This window comes from Saccoglossus kowalevskii, chromosome 2, assembly GCF_978046115.1.
Source record: "Saccoglossus kowalevskii chromosome 2, keSacKowa6.1, whole genome shotgun sequence".
Lineage (NCBI taxonomy): Eukaryota > Metazoa > Hemichordata > Enteropneusta > Harrimaniidae > Saccoglossus > Saccoglossus kowalevskii.
In genome coordinates this window covers 8935532-8953517 of record NC_140642.1, presented here as the reverse complement: position 1 = coordinate 8953517, position 17986 = coordinate 8935532, and the positions used below count along the sequence as shown (strand labels likewise).

The 17986-nt window shown below is 35.4% G+C and overlaps 1 protein-coding gene across 1 annotated transcript; it reads left to right on the top strand.

The window, feature by feature from the left end:
• The first annotated feature begins 10 nt into the window (after positions 1-10).
• LOC100369575 (alpha-soluble NSF attachment protein-like) lies at positions 11-14622 on the top strand. Its single transcript, XM_006820354.3, has 7 exons — positions 11-207; positions 320-399; positions 2060-2176; positions 2790-2970; positions 8329-8587; positions 9177-9227; positions 12531-14622. Exons 1-7 carry the CDS (start codon positions 116-118, stop codon positions 12627-12629), a joined length of 879 nt encoding a protein of 292 aa, XP_006820417.1. The 5' UTR covers positions 11-115; the 3' UTR covers positions 12630-14622.
• Positions 14623-17986: the final 3364 nt, after the last annotated feature.

Here is a 17986-nt window from a genome sequence, read left to right as displayed (position 1 = left end):
ATATGTGATTTGCGCATGCTCTAATACACCAGTTTCTATAATCTCTGATCTGGTCGGGGATTTGGTCTAAATTGTCGTTTTCTTTATATAATATTAGACGTTTGATTTGGTCGAGATGGCTGACAGTGAAGAAAAGGCCATAAAGCTGATTGCCGAAGCTGAGAAGAAAGTGAAATCATCAGAAGGATTCTTCGGTGGTTTATTTGGGTGAGCGTTCATTGATTACATTATATAATTTCCAGTCGAATTTCATCGAGTTTATGTCATCACAAACCGCCCAAACATCTGTCTTTTCATGACAATATTCAATTCCTTACAGGAAGTCTCAGAAACTAGAAGAAGCGAGTGAATTGTACACGAGAGCTGCAAATATGTTTAAAATGGCTAAGAAATGGAGTGGTATGTACATATAAATATGCCGTATAAATAAATATACCTTACTGCAGTTATGTTGGCCCAATAATCTCCATGGCTCAATAATATTGTATTGAGTGCTTTTATTAACAATTGTGATCGGTGTAGTTTAATGATATATTTATATTTTGGTGTCTCTACGCTCGTTTTATTTCTTCCAAGACACGTGGAATTTTTTGAAGCACCTAAAAATAGCTGTGATTGCTTGTTGTGTTGTTATTATTTGAGGGGGGTGTGACTGATGTCACATGACTCATCAGTATAATGTTTACTTATTTCTTGAAATATTTATGCAATTTATAGGTCAGTCAGTTATATCACAGATGTATGAACAGTATTTTAGTCCATGGTTATAATGTTGCAATGATCTATTTGAAATGTTACCCTAATATAATATTCATCATTAATTTAATTTGTTTGAGTGTATATAAAGCATAAGATGTTATTAATGCACAATTGTCACAATAATATGGCTTTTTCATCTATTCATGCAAATTATATTAATATCTTTCATGGTACATCATTATTCTCACATTTGTGTTCATTTTGAACGATAAAAGATTGAATTATATCACCTGTCTTATGGTGGTATGAAATGGACCGCCCTACAGATGAGATTACAGGGATGAGAATTTTCCGTGGATCCGTGGATTTCTAAGCCCAAGGGATCAATTTTCTGAAAGGTCTAAATCTGAAGAAAAATTTTTAGGGGGTATTACAAAGAATACAAATTTTGTTCATTCACCGGAAGTAACCAGGTGTCATTATTGCTGCAAGAGGCCTGTATCAGTGTATGGTCGAGGGGAGACAATTCGTGGTGTCTCCAATGCGGGAATGTTCACGACTCTTTTCATCAGTGCAATCGTAAAATTTGAAGTGGTTTCGAAGTGTTCAAAGTAATATGTAATGATTGACTGGGTTTGCTCTGACGGGCCGATCAGTGAAGAGCTTTCATTTTTCTTGTCACCAATGGCGATATTTTATTATTTCAATTGTTAGCTGCGTCGGATCGTTGTTTACAAGTTTGATGAATTTGGTTACAAACAAGTCAGCTGTGCGAAAGATCTGCAAGTTTCGTAAAATGGTGGCTGAAACTTTCTAGAAATGAAATTGAACCTGAACCTTGCTGATTGCGGCATATTACACAGCATAACTTGGTGATTTTGTTTAGAAAACGAGTAAAATACTTCCCGTCGCTAACACTGCTTTTGGAGGCAGCCATGTTGTGTACGCCCTCAACATCAAAATATGTTCAAAGCTTGAGTTCTCGATGTCAAAACTAGCGGATTTCATTCCTGCAGCTAAGCTTTTCCTGACCAAGCTATGCTGCACGGTGTCAAAGCTGTGATTTTCATTAAAACGCTACACTTTCATTGGTACCCCTGAAATTCTAAAACAGTTGTGGCGTGGATTTTATCTGTATAGTCTTGATGTCTTAAAAAATACTATTATGCTCATTACAAGTTTCTACTCGTATAGACAAGCTGTATTGATGCAAATTAACCCCTATTCTTTCTCCTATAACAAGTACTACAGGTTATTAACAACTGGTGACAGGCACTACATCAGATTATTGAAATGGTTTTCTCTGCTGTTGATAGTTCATTTATACACTAACTAAGATTAATTATTTACTGATTTGCAGCGGCTGGTGGTGCATTTTGTGAATCTGCTTCAATTCAAATGCGTCTTGGTAGCAAACATGAAGCAGCAAGTAATTTTGTTGATGCTGGTACATGTTATAAGAAATCAGACCCACAAGGTAAATTCTACAAATTGTGTAATCCTATTAGTCTATTCTTGTTACTCAATACAAGTCAGTGACTGAGAAATAAGACATGTCCTCATGCAACTTTCATTAGCTGCCTGATAGGGTTCCAACCTTCAGTCCATTGCATTTTCTCAAACATTCATGGACTATTTTTTTCTAAACTTGTTACATAGTTGATACATAATGGTTTAAATATGCTCCCGTTTTTATCAATCATATTCAAAATGGCCTACTAGCTGCCATATTTGATCCAAAAATGGCCTTACAACCTCCATTTATACATGTCACCTGCTTGTGCTGGCCGATTCTGTTCATACTTAAAATAATGGGAAACACCTGTTCACAACCATTATTTTTTAAAGTCCTTTTGACTGTCCATCAAAGATACTTATTTTTGGTCATATTTGCTTAACATGAAAATGCATTCACTTATAAAATACTTCGTACAGAGGCAAATAGAATGTATTATTTCACAAACAATGCAATCCAATATGGCTTTTGATGAAAGTAAACTAATTTCAAATTCACACTGTCCAATTAGATCTAAACATGGTACATGCTCTAATATATATTTACATTACATGTGATTACTTATTTATTTCAGAGGCTGTGAACTGTTTACATAGAGCGGTAGAAATCTTCACAGACATGGGCAGGTTTACTATAGCAGCTAAACACCATATATCTATAGCAGAAATTTATGAAAGTGAAATTATGGATATAGAAAAAGCAATAAGTAATTATGAACAGGCTGCTGATTATTACAGAGGTGAAGAATCCAACAGGTAAGAATATAACACTTCCTTAATATGACACACTATTTGTGGGTTTTGTACATTGCAATCAAATTTTCCTGAACTGCGCTAATTTATGCTAAGTGGACATGTTTATAGTTGTAGTCATTGAGCGTTTCTTAGCAATGTATGTTCAAAATAAACTTTGAGTTGCCATAATCAGGAGATTTGGTGTCACACGAGTAATTGTTATTTACCGGTAGTCTGAAATTATTATATTGTTGTGATAAACACAGTACATTACTGGATTTGTTTCTGTCTGTACTGTTCAAACAGGCATACAACGCATGTCATCTGTGATATTTCACACTAAATGTTACAACTGTGAATGATATGCACCATGGGTATGTGATAATACATATATATACCATCCAAACTTGATTGTCACATTCATTGAGCTCTGCTTTATTTTTAAATATATGACGCATACAATGCATGCATGAAAAATACAATGTTATTTACATGACCTTTGATCATGTAATATGCGATGACTGTGTCACTTTTATTGACTCCCGTGTGCGAAGCACAAAAGGGAGTCTTTGCAGTTACCCTGTCTGTATGTCTGTATTTATGTCACTTTTTTTGTTCCACCATTATCTCAAGAACCACTAATCAAATTTTAGCGAAACTTGGTACATAGATGCTCTGGGATAATGCGCAGAGTTGATTAGGTTTTGGTAAAAATTTATAAATATTAATTACTTAATTTGCATGATAATTAGCTGATTTTTAGCTGTTCCATGACTGTTCCACTGATATTAGGGAACTGATCATTACCACCCAGCCGGTTTCCTGTGAGTTTGACTTGGTTTACTGTACCGGTCATTGCTTTACCGTACCGACCGTTGCTTTACCGTACCGGCCGGTGCTTCACTGTATCGGCTGGACAATTACCGTACTGATAAGACCAATACCGACTATTTATCATCTTCGATTAATGAATGCATGGTAAACAAAGCCACGGTAACTGATCGACACCCTGCCGGTAACCGTGAGTCATGCATAAATTAATTGGGCATTTTGCAAACAATAAGAATTTTTTTTTACCCATTGAAAGTGAATAATTTTAAAAGGACATGACTTGTACAACAGAGTGTTACATCCCAGTCGACTAGAGGACTCGATGGTTTAATGATTTGTTTATATTTGTCAGTAGCTCACACAGTGGAAAGAAAGTCTGACAACCATCGAAATACAAATAAATAAATTAAAAAAAAAAGTCTTTCTGAAATTCTTCGCATGTTTTTTTTTCAATATATGTGTGTTATTCACATATTCATGATCGCCTGTAACGCTATACAACGACAGTCCTACATCGTAGCTTACCCACGACGTTGAATAAAACGTCCCAACCTGTCGCATGAATTCGATGATACTTGCATAATGTGTCAGCGTGATTCGCTTGGCCGAGCTCACATGTATTTAAATTCGGGCTTTTCGAAAATCTGTTTTGATACTTTGTTGACAATAACACGCGCAACGCGTGCACGTAGTCCAGATAAAATTTGAGTGCATAAAACGGAATTTGACCTTGCTCTAGGTCAACATTTTTCCATTGCTTTTTGACCTCATTTTGTGATTTTGTTTATGGAATTGACCCAACATATTTACACACCCCTCCAACAATCCCCAATGTAACTTTATTATAACAAAACAGAGTGTGCAAGTGTGCCGGTATATCTCTTTTTAGAACATGTGATTGGCCCTGAAAAGTGTCGTTTGGTTTGGGGCAGAATACGATTTAGACTGGAAAGGTCGGGACTTTTTTTTTGTTTTACAAAAAAAAATATAATTACAGCCAATACAAAGTCAGCTTGGACTTTCAGTTGTGAGACATGACAAAATAAACGGTGCCAGCGATAGATTTTGCGAATGAAAGAACAAAATAAACTCAATCAAAGGCGCCGACCACGCGCGTTGAAAATAAACTAATAGAACGCATTGCGATGAGAAATCTCGCCTGCATCTATCATTCACGCAAACGCACAAACATGCTATTTTCATATGTTGAATACGTTGGCAATGTCGTAAAATATTTAGCCCAATCACTGAATAAAAAAACATCCAAGCACACGTGCACTGGCGCCAGATGAAGTGAAAAAATTAAAACAAAATTACATCTGCACTGTGCATTTGTAACAATAACCAAAACCATTAGGTTACGTGCCAAAACTACCGACTCAGGATTCATCATACACAAATATAGCCACTTTCATGGAACTGTTATTTTTGTAATCCACTTTGTCGGCTTAGTTGATTTGAGTGCACTGACCCCAATTTAAAAATAAAAATATTGTATAAAATAAAGACACAGTTCCGTCTGTAGTCATATATCCATCATTTGATTGTTCCAAAGTTGCGTTGACAACGACGGGACGCCTTGGTGAAGCTCTCATTTTCACCATGGACGTACTGGGAGGTTCATGGTCTCACAAAAATCATGTGTAGCATTATCACGCGCAACTTGAATGTAAATATTATGCAATAATAATGGTAAAGTTTATTCTCTGACAAATAAAAAGACGCAACAAATTGAACTGGTGGTGTATTTGACCTCGAAAGCTACTGCATAGCAAACTTGAACAAAATGATTTATAAACAGACTATAACTACAAACGAAACAAATTCTACTCAAATTAATTCTACAGTTTTGCTTTCTCTGGCGATTCTGTGCATAAAACTGAATTTTAAACAGGTCGGCAAAATCAATGCATAAATTAACTTGTCAGAAGTGTGAATTGCCTTCTGCCAGTACAGTAACGGTATGAACCGGCCTGAATGGTGAAGAACTGGCCGGTACGGTAAAGCAGCGGCCGGTACGGTAAAGAAACGCACGCCGTGGGAGACTCACAGGAAACCGGCTTGGTGGTAATGATCAGTCAGACCACTCATTGGATTTTGATGAAACTTGGCACATGGATGCTCTGAACTAATGCGCAGCTTTGATAAGTTTTGGGTAAAAATTTATGAATAATAATTACCTAATTTGCATGATAATTAACTGATTTTAAGCTGTTCTATGACTTTTCCACTGATATTTGAAGAACCATTCAAGGAATTTTGATGAAACTTGGCACATGGATGCTCTGAACTAATGCGCAGATTTGATTAATTTTGGGTAAAAATCTGTTTATATTAATTACCTAATTTGCATAATGATTAATCAATTTTCGGCTTTTCTCGAGTACTAATCATAACATTTCAATAAAAACTTGGTACATAGATGTCATATGACACTGCACAGACCTGATAGTTTTTAGGGTAATATCGGTACATATTAATTACCTAATTTGCATAATTAATTAATTGTCAGCTTTTGATATTTCGAGTAGTAACGATCACTTTTCAATGAAACTTGGTACATAGTTACTTGAGGACTGTGCAGAGACTTAATTAGTTTTTGGGTAAATATTTGTGCATATTAATCACCTTATTAGCATAATTAGTTAATTTTCAGCTTTTCACCTGATATCTCAAGTACTAATCATCACATTTCAAAGAGATTTGCGACATAGATCTTCTAGGACTATGCAGAGACCTGATTAATTTTGGGATAAATAATTGTGCATAATTTGCCTAATTTGCACAATTAATTAATTTTTTGCTGTTCTACTGATTTCTAAAGAACCAGTCATTGGATTTTAATGACACTTTTAAAGAGTACCCATCACATTACAATGAACCTAGGACTATACACCATATTAGTTTTTGGTAAATATTTATGCTTCTTAATCACTTAATTAACATAATTAATTAATACTGATATCTCAAGTATTGATCATCACATTTGAATAAAACTTGGTACATAAATGCTCTAGGACAATAGACTGCCTTATTAAGGGACAACATCAAAAGTTCAATGTAGGATAAAAACATAATTCCTTTAGTTTTTTTCCAAACCCCCCACTAAAACTTAATTGATAAATATTTACCATGGCGTCAGACTACATTCACCAATAACTACAAATTGATAATCTGACAGTAGTATGGCGTAGTAGTTGGTTGTCGGGTGGGTGTAAAAAGACTTTACTTTTTACTTTACTTTACTAATTTTGGGGTAAAATCTGTTCATATTAATTATCTAATTAGCATAATAATTAATAATTTTTTGGTTCTAATCATATTTAAATGCAACTTGGTACATTGTGCAGACCTTATTAGTTTTACACTTAAATCTGTTCATATTAGTTATCTTATTTGCATAATTAGTTTTCTGCATCAATATCTCAAGTTCAAGTAATTTTGTGTCTTCAATACTCTCAGCACACGGGAGTTCTTTCTAAGCTTTCTTTGATGTTTGGCTTTACTATTCAATAAAATAATACATGCATTATATAATATATATACCATATGTGGCATGAAATGGTTAGTTTGCCAGGATTTTTAGTTACGCTTGCTTTGAGTTTTGCCAACGTGCATAGCTACAGACATTCAATCTGTGATTGCGCAGTTTGTCTACCTAAATTATCGTCTCGTGTAATGGCACCACTTTGTTTGATTTTGTTACGAGAGAATGGTGTTGACATTGACATAAACCTATACTTAAGCAGTGTGCAGCTTATTTTTAGTCAGTGTACTAATGCGAACTAGAACGCAGTGTAGCCTATAGCTGCGCACTGAGTTGCGTGGGGCGTGTTTGTAAAAAAATAATTCTTCATCAGGCTGAAGCTGCTGAAAATAGGTTTATCAACACAACCATAATAAAACTCAATAGAATTCAATCACTGCTCTAGAACTATTTCCACTTGTATGTTTGTGTTCATACATGCATTCTGCTCTACGAGCGTGACCTAGAAGATTGCCATGATTGAGTGCCACAATTTATTTGGTATAATAACACAAATGTTCACCCTTGACTTCGCCTTGGTTTACAATGTGCTTTTCAGGTCACTAAAACAATATGTCCACCTCTGTTGGGGTGAACATTTTTATATTCACAATTTGCATGATTAGAGGTATTTACGCCTATTTGGAGAAAATAAAACATTGTTTTACGAAACAAGTTGAATTGAGTCATTAATTTCCACAGTACTTTTACACTAAACAAATGCAAATGTACAAAGCAATTTCTATCTTGCTTTGCTGTTTCGTAGAATTATTAAACATGGTTGTCAACAGGTCATTGTCAAAGCCTAGTCTTACCCATTAATATCCCATTCATGATATTCAATTACTGCATTAGACACTGAAATTTGACTATTTGGAAATCAGTGTCAATTTACCAGGTTACTTATTCGACGGCCAAATTTTGGGTGATTTAGAAGGGATGGGTAATAAAACTTATAGGGAATGGGCGTTTATTTTTTGTTATACAGTATTACAATATTTATTTTTAATTTCTTTGTACAGTTCAGCTAACAAATGTTTATTGAAGGTAGCAATGTATGCAGCACAGTTAGAGCTATACCCAAAAGCTATAGAGATCTACGAACAAGTCGCAACATCAGCAATGGATAGCACGCTACTCAAATACAGTGCAAAGGATTATTTCTTTAAAGCTGCTCTCTGCCATATGTGTGTTGATTTGTTGAATGCACAACACGCTATACAAAAGTATGAAGAAATGTTCCCTGCTTTTGCTGATAGTAGAGAACATAAATTAATCAGGGTATGTTTAATTATTATATTATTATCTGAATATGGCTGTTTAAAGGAATTCATTTGCACGACTAGCATACACTAAATGCATTATTTGATTTATATGAGCTTTTATTGGTGATACGCTTTTAATAGAACAAATTTGCCTGAAAGTGAAGAAGGTATGTAACAAAAAAAAGACTGATTCATGGCCAATCCCACCTTTTACAGTGAAGGATACCAAAATAATTGTTCATTTTTTTAGTAATCAGTTACCCCTCTCTACTAAAGTCGGACATTGGCTCATTCATTAACCACGTAAAATCATTTGCAACATCATGAAGAATGGGATAGTTGCACTTTTATCTCTGTGGCAACTATTAGTTGATATAGTGCATGGAGAAGACGCACAACTGTCACTCATTGTTCAAAAAATTAGCATCTTCAGATTAGCAACGTGCAATATTTATCACGAAAGTCAGTCACCTACTGACCTTAGCAGTAAAATCTTAGCAGTAGGTAACCTGTGGAACAGTCATTTGGCATCTAGGCTTGTGATTAACACAGTCTGCAGAATTAAATTCACATGAATTCAAACTTTCTGTATTTTTAAATTTCAGACTCTGATAGCCGCATCAGAAGAGCAGAATGTAGATGCATATACAGATGCTGTAAGTTTGATATTTATTGTTTTATTATCACAACATTGACAAGTTTATTGATTGCACATTTTAACACGTCCCTTTGTTTACGTTGGACGCATTACTGCTATATCTCATTGCAGAAATAGAATCCTGTCTCTGAACACAAATGTTTGTATAGTGTAAAAACCTTTTTTGTTACAACAAGCAGGAAAAATATGTATAATGCTAAGGCTATCATGAGGATATCGCAAAATATGCACTCAGAACTCATATCAGGAACTGATATGATTGCAATTACTACCTTCGTGTCTATTATTGTATTCTTCAGTGGTCGCGTTTACGCAAAAACATGCGTATATTACACATCAATATCACATTGTACGCAACAAAATAAACACAGTGCGTACTATGTACGCAAAAATACGACAATTTAATTTACTTTCACTAACCCCCTGATAGCGATCATTCGGTGATGCCGAACTAAACGGGTCATTCCAACACCGATTAACAAACACGCCGAATGTACAAATTCAGTAACACGTGTACGTGGCTAACACTCTCACAAGGCCACTGAGAAATTGACAACTTTTTTTTTCTCTGCGTCTCTGAACAATAAATTTAAGCCAATTGGAAACACCAAAAATCGCGTCATCCACCCGTCATTTTGACGCGATGGCTGATAACCGCGCGCGAATAGAGCACATGGTATTCACAACATGGAGAAGCCTATTTTTTCATATTTTTCAAGTTCTGTCACCACGAAAAGAGCAAGATCAACATTCTCAGCAGATGATCACAAAAACAAAAATGACTCCATGTTGCTGAATTACCGCCAATGCCCGGGTCTTCGACAGACTCTCGACATACGCACCCCGATGTCACGGATATTACAGAAAAAGGTGTTCTTTGCAGCAAGAAAGCCAAGTTTGTTCCTCAGAAAACGTATCAGTTAGCCTGGGAAGCAGAGTATAAATGGCTACGTCCGGAAAAACGGGAATGCGAAGATAAAACTGTCATGTTCTGCCGACTGTGCGAGGAATGAAGAGAAAATAATGCCTTCACAAAAGGATGCGGGGATTTACAGAAATCGGCATTGAAACGACACATGGACAGTCCCGGACACAGGAGAGCTGTAATGCAGTTGAAGCTAATAAAACCCAGTCCGACACAACGCGGAAAGCTGTTTTTCGCACGGTGTATTTTTTATCCAAACAAGAATTACCGAATGATGTTTATGGAGGGCTTATCGACCTACAGCGTGTGAACGGCTGCCAGGCTTTTAATTCTAAAGATACTGCAATCCCAACACACCATTCGAATGTGACAGAAATGCAGGAAACTATTAAGAAGAATTGCGGAAAGTCCCTTTATTGGAATACTTGTGGACGAAACTGTTAATGTGACAATTTATAAGAAATTAATTGTATTTTTCCGAGTGTTGAATGAGGACGGGAGAGCTGAAACTATTTTTGGTGGTAACTATACTGTTCAAAGTGGTGATGCTGAAACAATTTTTAATAAAATGCAAGAAGTAATAGACGAAAAAGGAGACAACCTGTTCAGCAAATTGGTCGGACTTGGGTCTGACGGCGCGAGTGTCATGATGGGAAGACACAGCGGTGTTGGAGTACGTTTAAAAGGGGCCTTGCCATTCTGCATTCACGTACATTGTGTTGCGCACTGTATAGCCCTGGCATCGTCAAATGCTGCAAAGAAAACCGCCAAAGTCAAAGAATTTAGAGACACCGCCAATTGTATATTCCATTTTTTTCAACATTCCGCAACCCGGTATGGCAGACTACGTGAACTTACTGCCGCCATGTCCGATGAAGACTTTTCAAGTCTCAAGGAGCCCTGCAGTGTACGATGGCTTTCATTGTCACGATCTGTTGCTAGTTTGGACAAAAACTGGGCGGTTTTATATCTTGAGCTTGGTGAGGAAGCAGCAAGAAATAATCCCAAAGCAGAAGGACTATTGCGAGCGATAAAATCATTTTCTTTCGTTGCCACGATGAAAATGCTTCGTGACGTACTTCCAATTGTTGACAGACTAAACCTAATTTTTCAGCGGGACAATGTTAACTTGGGAACTATTCGTCCGATGGTTGAATCTACAGTTCGGGAACTTGAAAGATTCCGTGACACCGATTTTTGTGGTGATAGTGAAAATGAATTCATAACAAATTTTAATCGGGAAACATCGGAGTACAAGAGAAACCGTCTCGTCTACAGTGCTGATGTAAATATAAACGCACATAATGTCATGCGTGCACAATTCATTCAGCATTTAATAGACAATTTACACAGTCGATTTCCTGAGGAAGACCTGTTCCTGTTAGCTAGTCTGGACACAGTGCTCAATGCAAGCAAGTATCCAAGAGATGACAGATTTATAGGTGAACATGGAAGCGTTAAATGTGCTTGCTGATTTTTTTGCCGGCGATGCAGAGGATGGTTTGATCGATGCCGCTACACTTCGCCGTGACTTCCGCCAAATGAAATTGACATTACGAGGACATGGTCACCCAAACTTTGATGAGTCTTGCAGGTTATTAATCAAAGACTACAGTGAAATATACCCAGCATATGCTTCACTAGCAGCAATTTCACTTGTAATTCCAGTAACAAGCGTACCACGTGAGCGTGGGTTTTCCACGCAAAATCGAATAAAATGTGCTAGACGATCTCGTCTAAAGGAAGTGAATGTTGAAAATCTCATGCTGATTTCGATGCATGGACCACCAACAGATCGTTTTGATTTTGATCGTGCACTTGAACTTTATCATCAGAAAAAAGATCGTCGCAAATTGTGAAGGTAACACACTTTAATACTAACTGTGGCTTGAAATACTTAGTTTGCAACATTGTATAAAAAACGTGCTGTTAATAAAAACTACTGAAATTAAACATGTGTCGTGTGTTAAGTGGGTGTACGCGTTGATGATCTGTGGAAACGCATTTGTTTGTGACTGATGCGTTCGATATACGCAACTTGTAGAAACCTAGCGCGATCACTGATTCTTGTGATAACCTCATATTGTGTATAACATCAGTACTTGTTTATAGTTACTGAGAGGGACGAAATCAAAATGATTGTACAATTATGTACAATCGTGAAGTAGCATGTCACTGAACAATTTTGCAACACAAACATGAAAATCTTGCTTTTATGGTTAGAACTTGAGGTTTGGTTTTATTCATATATTCAGTTGCAAAATCTTACCTACAGAATTGAAAACATTTCTGATGTAAATTGTTGATCTTTTTATAAATCAACTTATGTATGTTGTTATACTGTGTTGCAAATAACTAACTACCGCTGTTTTACAGGTGAAAGACTATGACTCCATATCTCGTTTGGATCAGTGGTTGACGACTATTCTACTCAGAATTAAGAAAGGTATTAGTGGAGATCCAGATCTTCGGTAGAAAGAAATCACCAATAGTACACAACCATTAAAAGATAAATTTAAAGACAAAAAATATATTAAAGCAACGCTATTAAATTCCTGGAGATACCATTCTTTTGACATGAAGACACTTGCTTAGTTCTGACATAATACTGTACCATGAGAACAGCATTTTTCACTATTTTTCTGTTTCAACAGTATAAACTTATATAAGTAATGTTCTACACCTCCATTTTTTCTTCTGATGCTCAACAAATTAGAAAAAAGTACTACAGGATGCTTCATTGCTCTAATATAAAGAAACAATAACAGTTAAAAGCATTATTTGATCACTGGTATTTTGACAAAACTATTTTTTAAACCTTTCTTTTCAATAGCATCAAAAGAATGCCTGTCAATTAATTCTAACTATTATTGTCTGGGCTTGGTTTAATTTTTCCAGATGAAAATGTACAAACCTGATTTGTTTACATAAATGTATTCTTTTCAAGCTGTTATTTATTTCAATTGGTGGTTCTTAATAAATGTGTATATAAGATTTTGGGTTTGAATAGGTAATAGATTTTACCATTGTTAATATGTAGATTATACACAGGGAAAAGATTTAGTTTAACCTGTATTCTAGAAATCATAGTATCTACCAGTGGTATCAGTTCCTTTCCATTGCTGGATAAAAACAAGCGACCGATCATGCTGGTATTTCATTCATTGCAGTTTGTGAGTGTTGAAATAGAAATTTTCAATTTTGAATATACATATATATATATATATATCAGTGTACATATTTTTCTCATTTGCATTTATGTTATCAATGCAGTGTGTGTGATGTTGTACAATATCAATGTATGCCAGTATATATCAAAAAGTACATTACTAAGCCAGTGATAACTGAATAAAGTTGTGATTGCATGGGGACAGGGTAACTGTTTTTGGAAGCTTGTTGACAGAACTGTCCTCCTGGGTTGATTATTATTTTTAACTAACAATTATAGTGAAAAGCTACATTCACATTTCCTATTATGTACCCAGTATGTGATCAACACAGTATATGAACTTTTCACCTTGTGAACATTATTGTGTCCATGTTATTGTAAAGTTTTCTAATACTGTGTAAACTATGTGTCAGCAGTGGATGGTTGTATGCCTGGTAAGTTATTGTGGATGCATTATTTCTAGATATAAATAGAAGAATATACTTACATGTGCTCTTGTGATATCTGCATGTTTCTATATGTACAGCAATATTGGATTTATGATATAACAGTGCAGAAGTTGCATTCTTAAATTCAAAACTGTTTAAGGGTTCCTAATAAAACAGTTCTTTGTCTCAGAATGCATGATAGTTGAAACCATGGTTTGGTAGTACTACCCGTTAATACACAACCTTCACTACTCATGATGGAAATCTTATCCTCTTGGATTTTCACTTTCATGTTATTCTTTACTGTGGTTGCACATAAGAGCCCTTTCTGAATAAAACTGAGATGATCTGTGGTTTTGTTCAAAGTAAATTTATAAATTTGTTTTTATTATCATTACTTGAAATACCAATTGTACAATAGTAGCCATGAATAGCTTCTAAATAGCATTGATCTGATAATAGTATATAATACATATTCAAAAATTTAAGACGGCTCTGTTTTCCTCGAAGAACCTTTCATTCATCCATACACAATCATATGGTTGTATTAATGGCGACAGTTTCAGAGCACAACTCGATAAAAGGAAAATTTCAATGTCTGGCTACCTCCTTATCTGGGTTGAAAAATTTGATCACAAGTTTTGATTTGCTTACTACCATACATCTTTACAGTATGATTGCTATTTGTGTATTACAGTTTGAAAGATGTTCTCTAGGTTCAGTAAAATTGGTTAGGGTTTCCACTTGTAGCTGTAATGAGATTTAATTTTTTGTGAATATGCACAAAATTAAAATAAATTTGTCATTTTCCAATTGTTTACATATGACTTGAATGCGGAATTATTAATAAATCCTAAAGTATGAACTTCTAGTTACACGTTTTATTTGTTATTACCATAAGAAGTGTTGTCCATTGTGAGAACTGAACACTAAATTTATTGACTGTTGAAAGATGGCTATGAGGACGATAATATTAGTTAAAGGCATGTTTGAGGTTGATCTACTACAGATACCCCAAACAGGCCTTTAATTATAGTACAACTGTACTTTGAACGAAGTACTGCGAAGTTTGGAGTGTTTTTTTTCTTCGGTCCAATCAGAGGTTGTGTTTTGTCACGGCATATTTGTGTCATGTAACTTCTTTTGTATATGAGAAAGGGTCAATGACTGGTAGATTCATGTACGTATCATACTTAGTTTATTCAGCAGAGTGACTATGCCTCATACAGTTGGTCGATCTGGAAATCATTGGTGTGAATAAAGGGTATCACTGCTCAAATAATGTACAATTATGTATTCCTAGTTTGCAAACTCTGAATATATGCTTCTAATATGTAGTGTGATAGGAACACACTCTACTGATTTTTGGCCGTACATGTAAACATCGGAAAGGCATAGAAACTATAGCAACAATCAATGTTTTCAATGTACCAGGCATAACTATATAAATCTACCATCAAAAAATAGAAAACCAAACATTGGATGGGATCTATGTTCCACATAAACAGATGGAGACACTGTGTCTAAAATTGGCATTACCAAGAACTTTTTCTAGTCAATTCCAGAATGAATGTTTTCTATATGTTATAAACCTTGAAAACAAAAATCGTGCCGAGGTGAAAAATGTATGTATCAAACATGTATCCAGCGTGTTTATAAGAAATTGGGCCAAAATGTAGTTCAATGTAAGGAATTACCGTGATGGAATCATACCACAGTCGCCTGTGGCATAAAGATAAATGCGCCTTTTATCAAAACATCGGAATACGACCGGCCTCTGCATTTGATAAAATGGCCGCTCATATCCCGATGTTTGATAAAAGTCGTATTTATCGCGATACGCCAAAGTGCCTTCTGCATTCCTTATTTCAGTTCAGTCTTTTATTTTAAAAAACATGTTGCAAACACATGGGACGGCAGGTAGACATCATGACCCCCCAACGTTTTCAGGACAAACAAGAAGAGAAATTTGTTTTCGAATTCATTATCAGATATTATCGAAGTTTTAGATCGGTGCCATATCGTGGCATTGGGCTCCGTCTTTGATTTTCTTTATTGGCTAGAATTCTCGCATACCAATTTACCAACGCTTAAAACTACTCGGAAGGAATTAAAATGGTTACAAAACAAAAACATACACTCACTAACAAAACTCACAATACACTTAACAATATTTGCCAAAAATTCCATTATAAAACACAGAATTCAATATATTCATAATTATCGATTCGGAAGTATTAGATCGATATTAGACAGTGGTTTGAGCCTCGTTTTTGGTTTTCTTGGGTCAGAATTCTCGGATAATTATCTAATTGATTTTAGATCGGTATAGGAGTTATATATGTAGTATATATATTTAGAAAGCTTATGTTTAGAAAGCTTATTAGTCCCCGTTCGGACGCAGTCCGAAAACGGGGACTTATGTTTTGACCTCGTGTGTCCGTGCGTGCGTCTGTGCGTACGTCCGGACCTGTATCTTAGGAAAGCATTTCTTGCATTTATGGATGGACTTTGTTCAAACGTATAACATACATAAGGCATTGCAGGTTCCTGATGCACGTCATTTCATTTTTCAGATTGGATTCAAAATAGCTGTCTGGCGGCCATTTTGTTTTAATGATTGTGCTTCGAGAGCCATATCTTTTTAAATGCTTTGACTGATTATACTCAAATTTTATATATTCGTTATACATCATATATATATATATATATGTATTCAAAATGGATGATTTTGAATGCTGTTCCAGAGCAGTATCTCTCAATATGGACAAGTACTTGTTTGACGATCAGATACAAATGTCAATCATTTTAATGTTAAAAAAATCATATTCCTGACATGTTTATATTCTAGCTATATTACTATAAACAAAACTATATATCTTAAATTTGATAACTAATGGGGACTGTACCATGCATGGCTTGTTTTTCAAATAATATGAATTTTTCATTTTGTCTGACATCAATCTGTATTGTATTGTATTGTATTGTATTGTATTGTATTGTATTGTATTGTATTGTATTGTATTGTATTGTATTGTATTGTATTGTGATTTTTGATTTACGGGTATGTAAAACGAAATTACATTAACGGATGTAACTGATAACTTTTCCAATGAAATCCTTAGCACCCCGTTGGCAGGCCAGTCACACTGGTTCTCATCACAAGAGGTTACGATCCCCCCTGCCAAATGCTAAGTACAACTGAAACTAATATCTACATATTTACATGAAAAATTGTCCACCTGTGCGGATCTATTTGTGCAGGAGTTTTACGACCGTATGCCCTTACTGACGTCAACCGAACTTGTTATGTGGGAAGTTGGCACCCAAGGCTCACAGGTGCTACACCTTGCCCAAGGGTGACCTGGAGGTAGTTGCGGCAAAGGGTAACCTCATTCTCCCGAGTACAAAAACTCCGCAACCGGATGCAATTTTAACGTCGTACCCAGGACATTGTATTGTATTGTATTGTATTGTATTGTATTGTATTGTATTAGTGTCCCACTTTAGTTTTTTTAAGAGACAGAATTATCAGATAGCTCTAGATAGTTTTAGATAGTTATTAGCAAAAGCAAATGTGGTTTGAGTTGGATTTCTTTTAGACTTAATAATACGATAATGAAAAAAATGGAATATCCTGCCCTCATGTAGAAAATACTGTCGACGATTTAAATGAGTTTTGTGCAATCATTTTAATAACATGATAATCCAAAACATACATGGATTACCTTACAAAGACATGTGATTTACATGATTTCAAAGATATATTGTACAACATTATGAAGTTGACGAGAAGTTTGTGAACGAGAAAATGGTTCTTCGATCTGAGCCTTGGTGTATGTAGTTCAATGACATAGTTTTTTACCATACGGAGAAACTAAAATACCTTAATAGTATTAGTAAATGTCATCGGGTGGTGTTTGTGCGCTTAATAAATATGCAGATTAGAATATGGTATACCTAGTTTGTGTATAAAAGTTGTCAAGGGGTTTACTTCTCGGGGCTTGCGAGTGGACCACGAGTGGGCACTGCCAATATTAAATTTTCCACTAAAACAAGTTTTACCAAACAAATTTTCAAAATAAATCTGCGAAGAAAACATTAACATCGAAAAGTTTACAAAGTTCAAAGTCACTGCAAGCACGGTTACGAGTAACCGCGTTGCAAGTGAAAGTAATTCCATCGAAATTGCGCCACCCACGGTAAAAAAGAAAACTGACCCTGCTTCTAAGCTA

Coding starts and splice junctions, on each gene's coding strand:
- LOC100369575 (XM_006820354.3), top strand. CDS start 116: ATGGCTGACAGTGAAGAAAAGGCCATAAAGCTGATTGCCGAAGCTGAG. Junction 2,971..8,328: donor AGAGGTGAAGAATCCAACAG/GTAAGAATATAA, acceptor TTCTTTGTACAG/TTCAGCTAACAAATGTTTAT. Junction 9,228..12,530: donor TAGATGCATATACAGATGCT/GTAAGTTTGATA, acceptor GCTGTTTTACAG/GTGAAAGACTATGACTCCAT.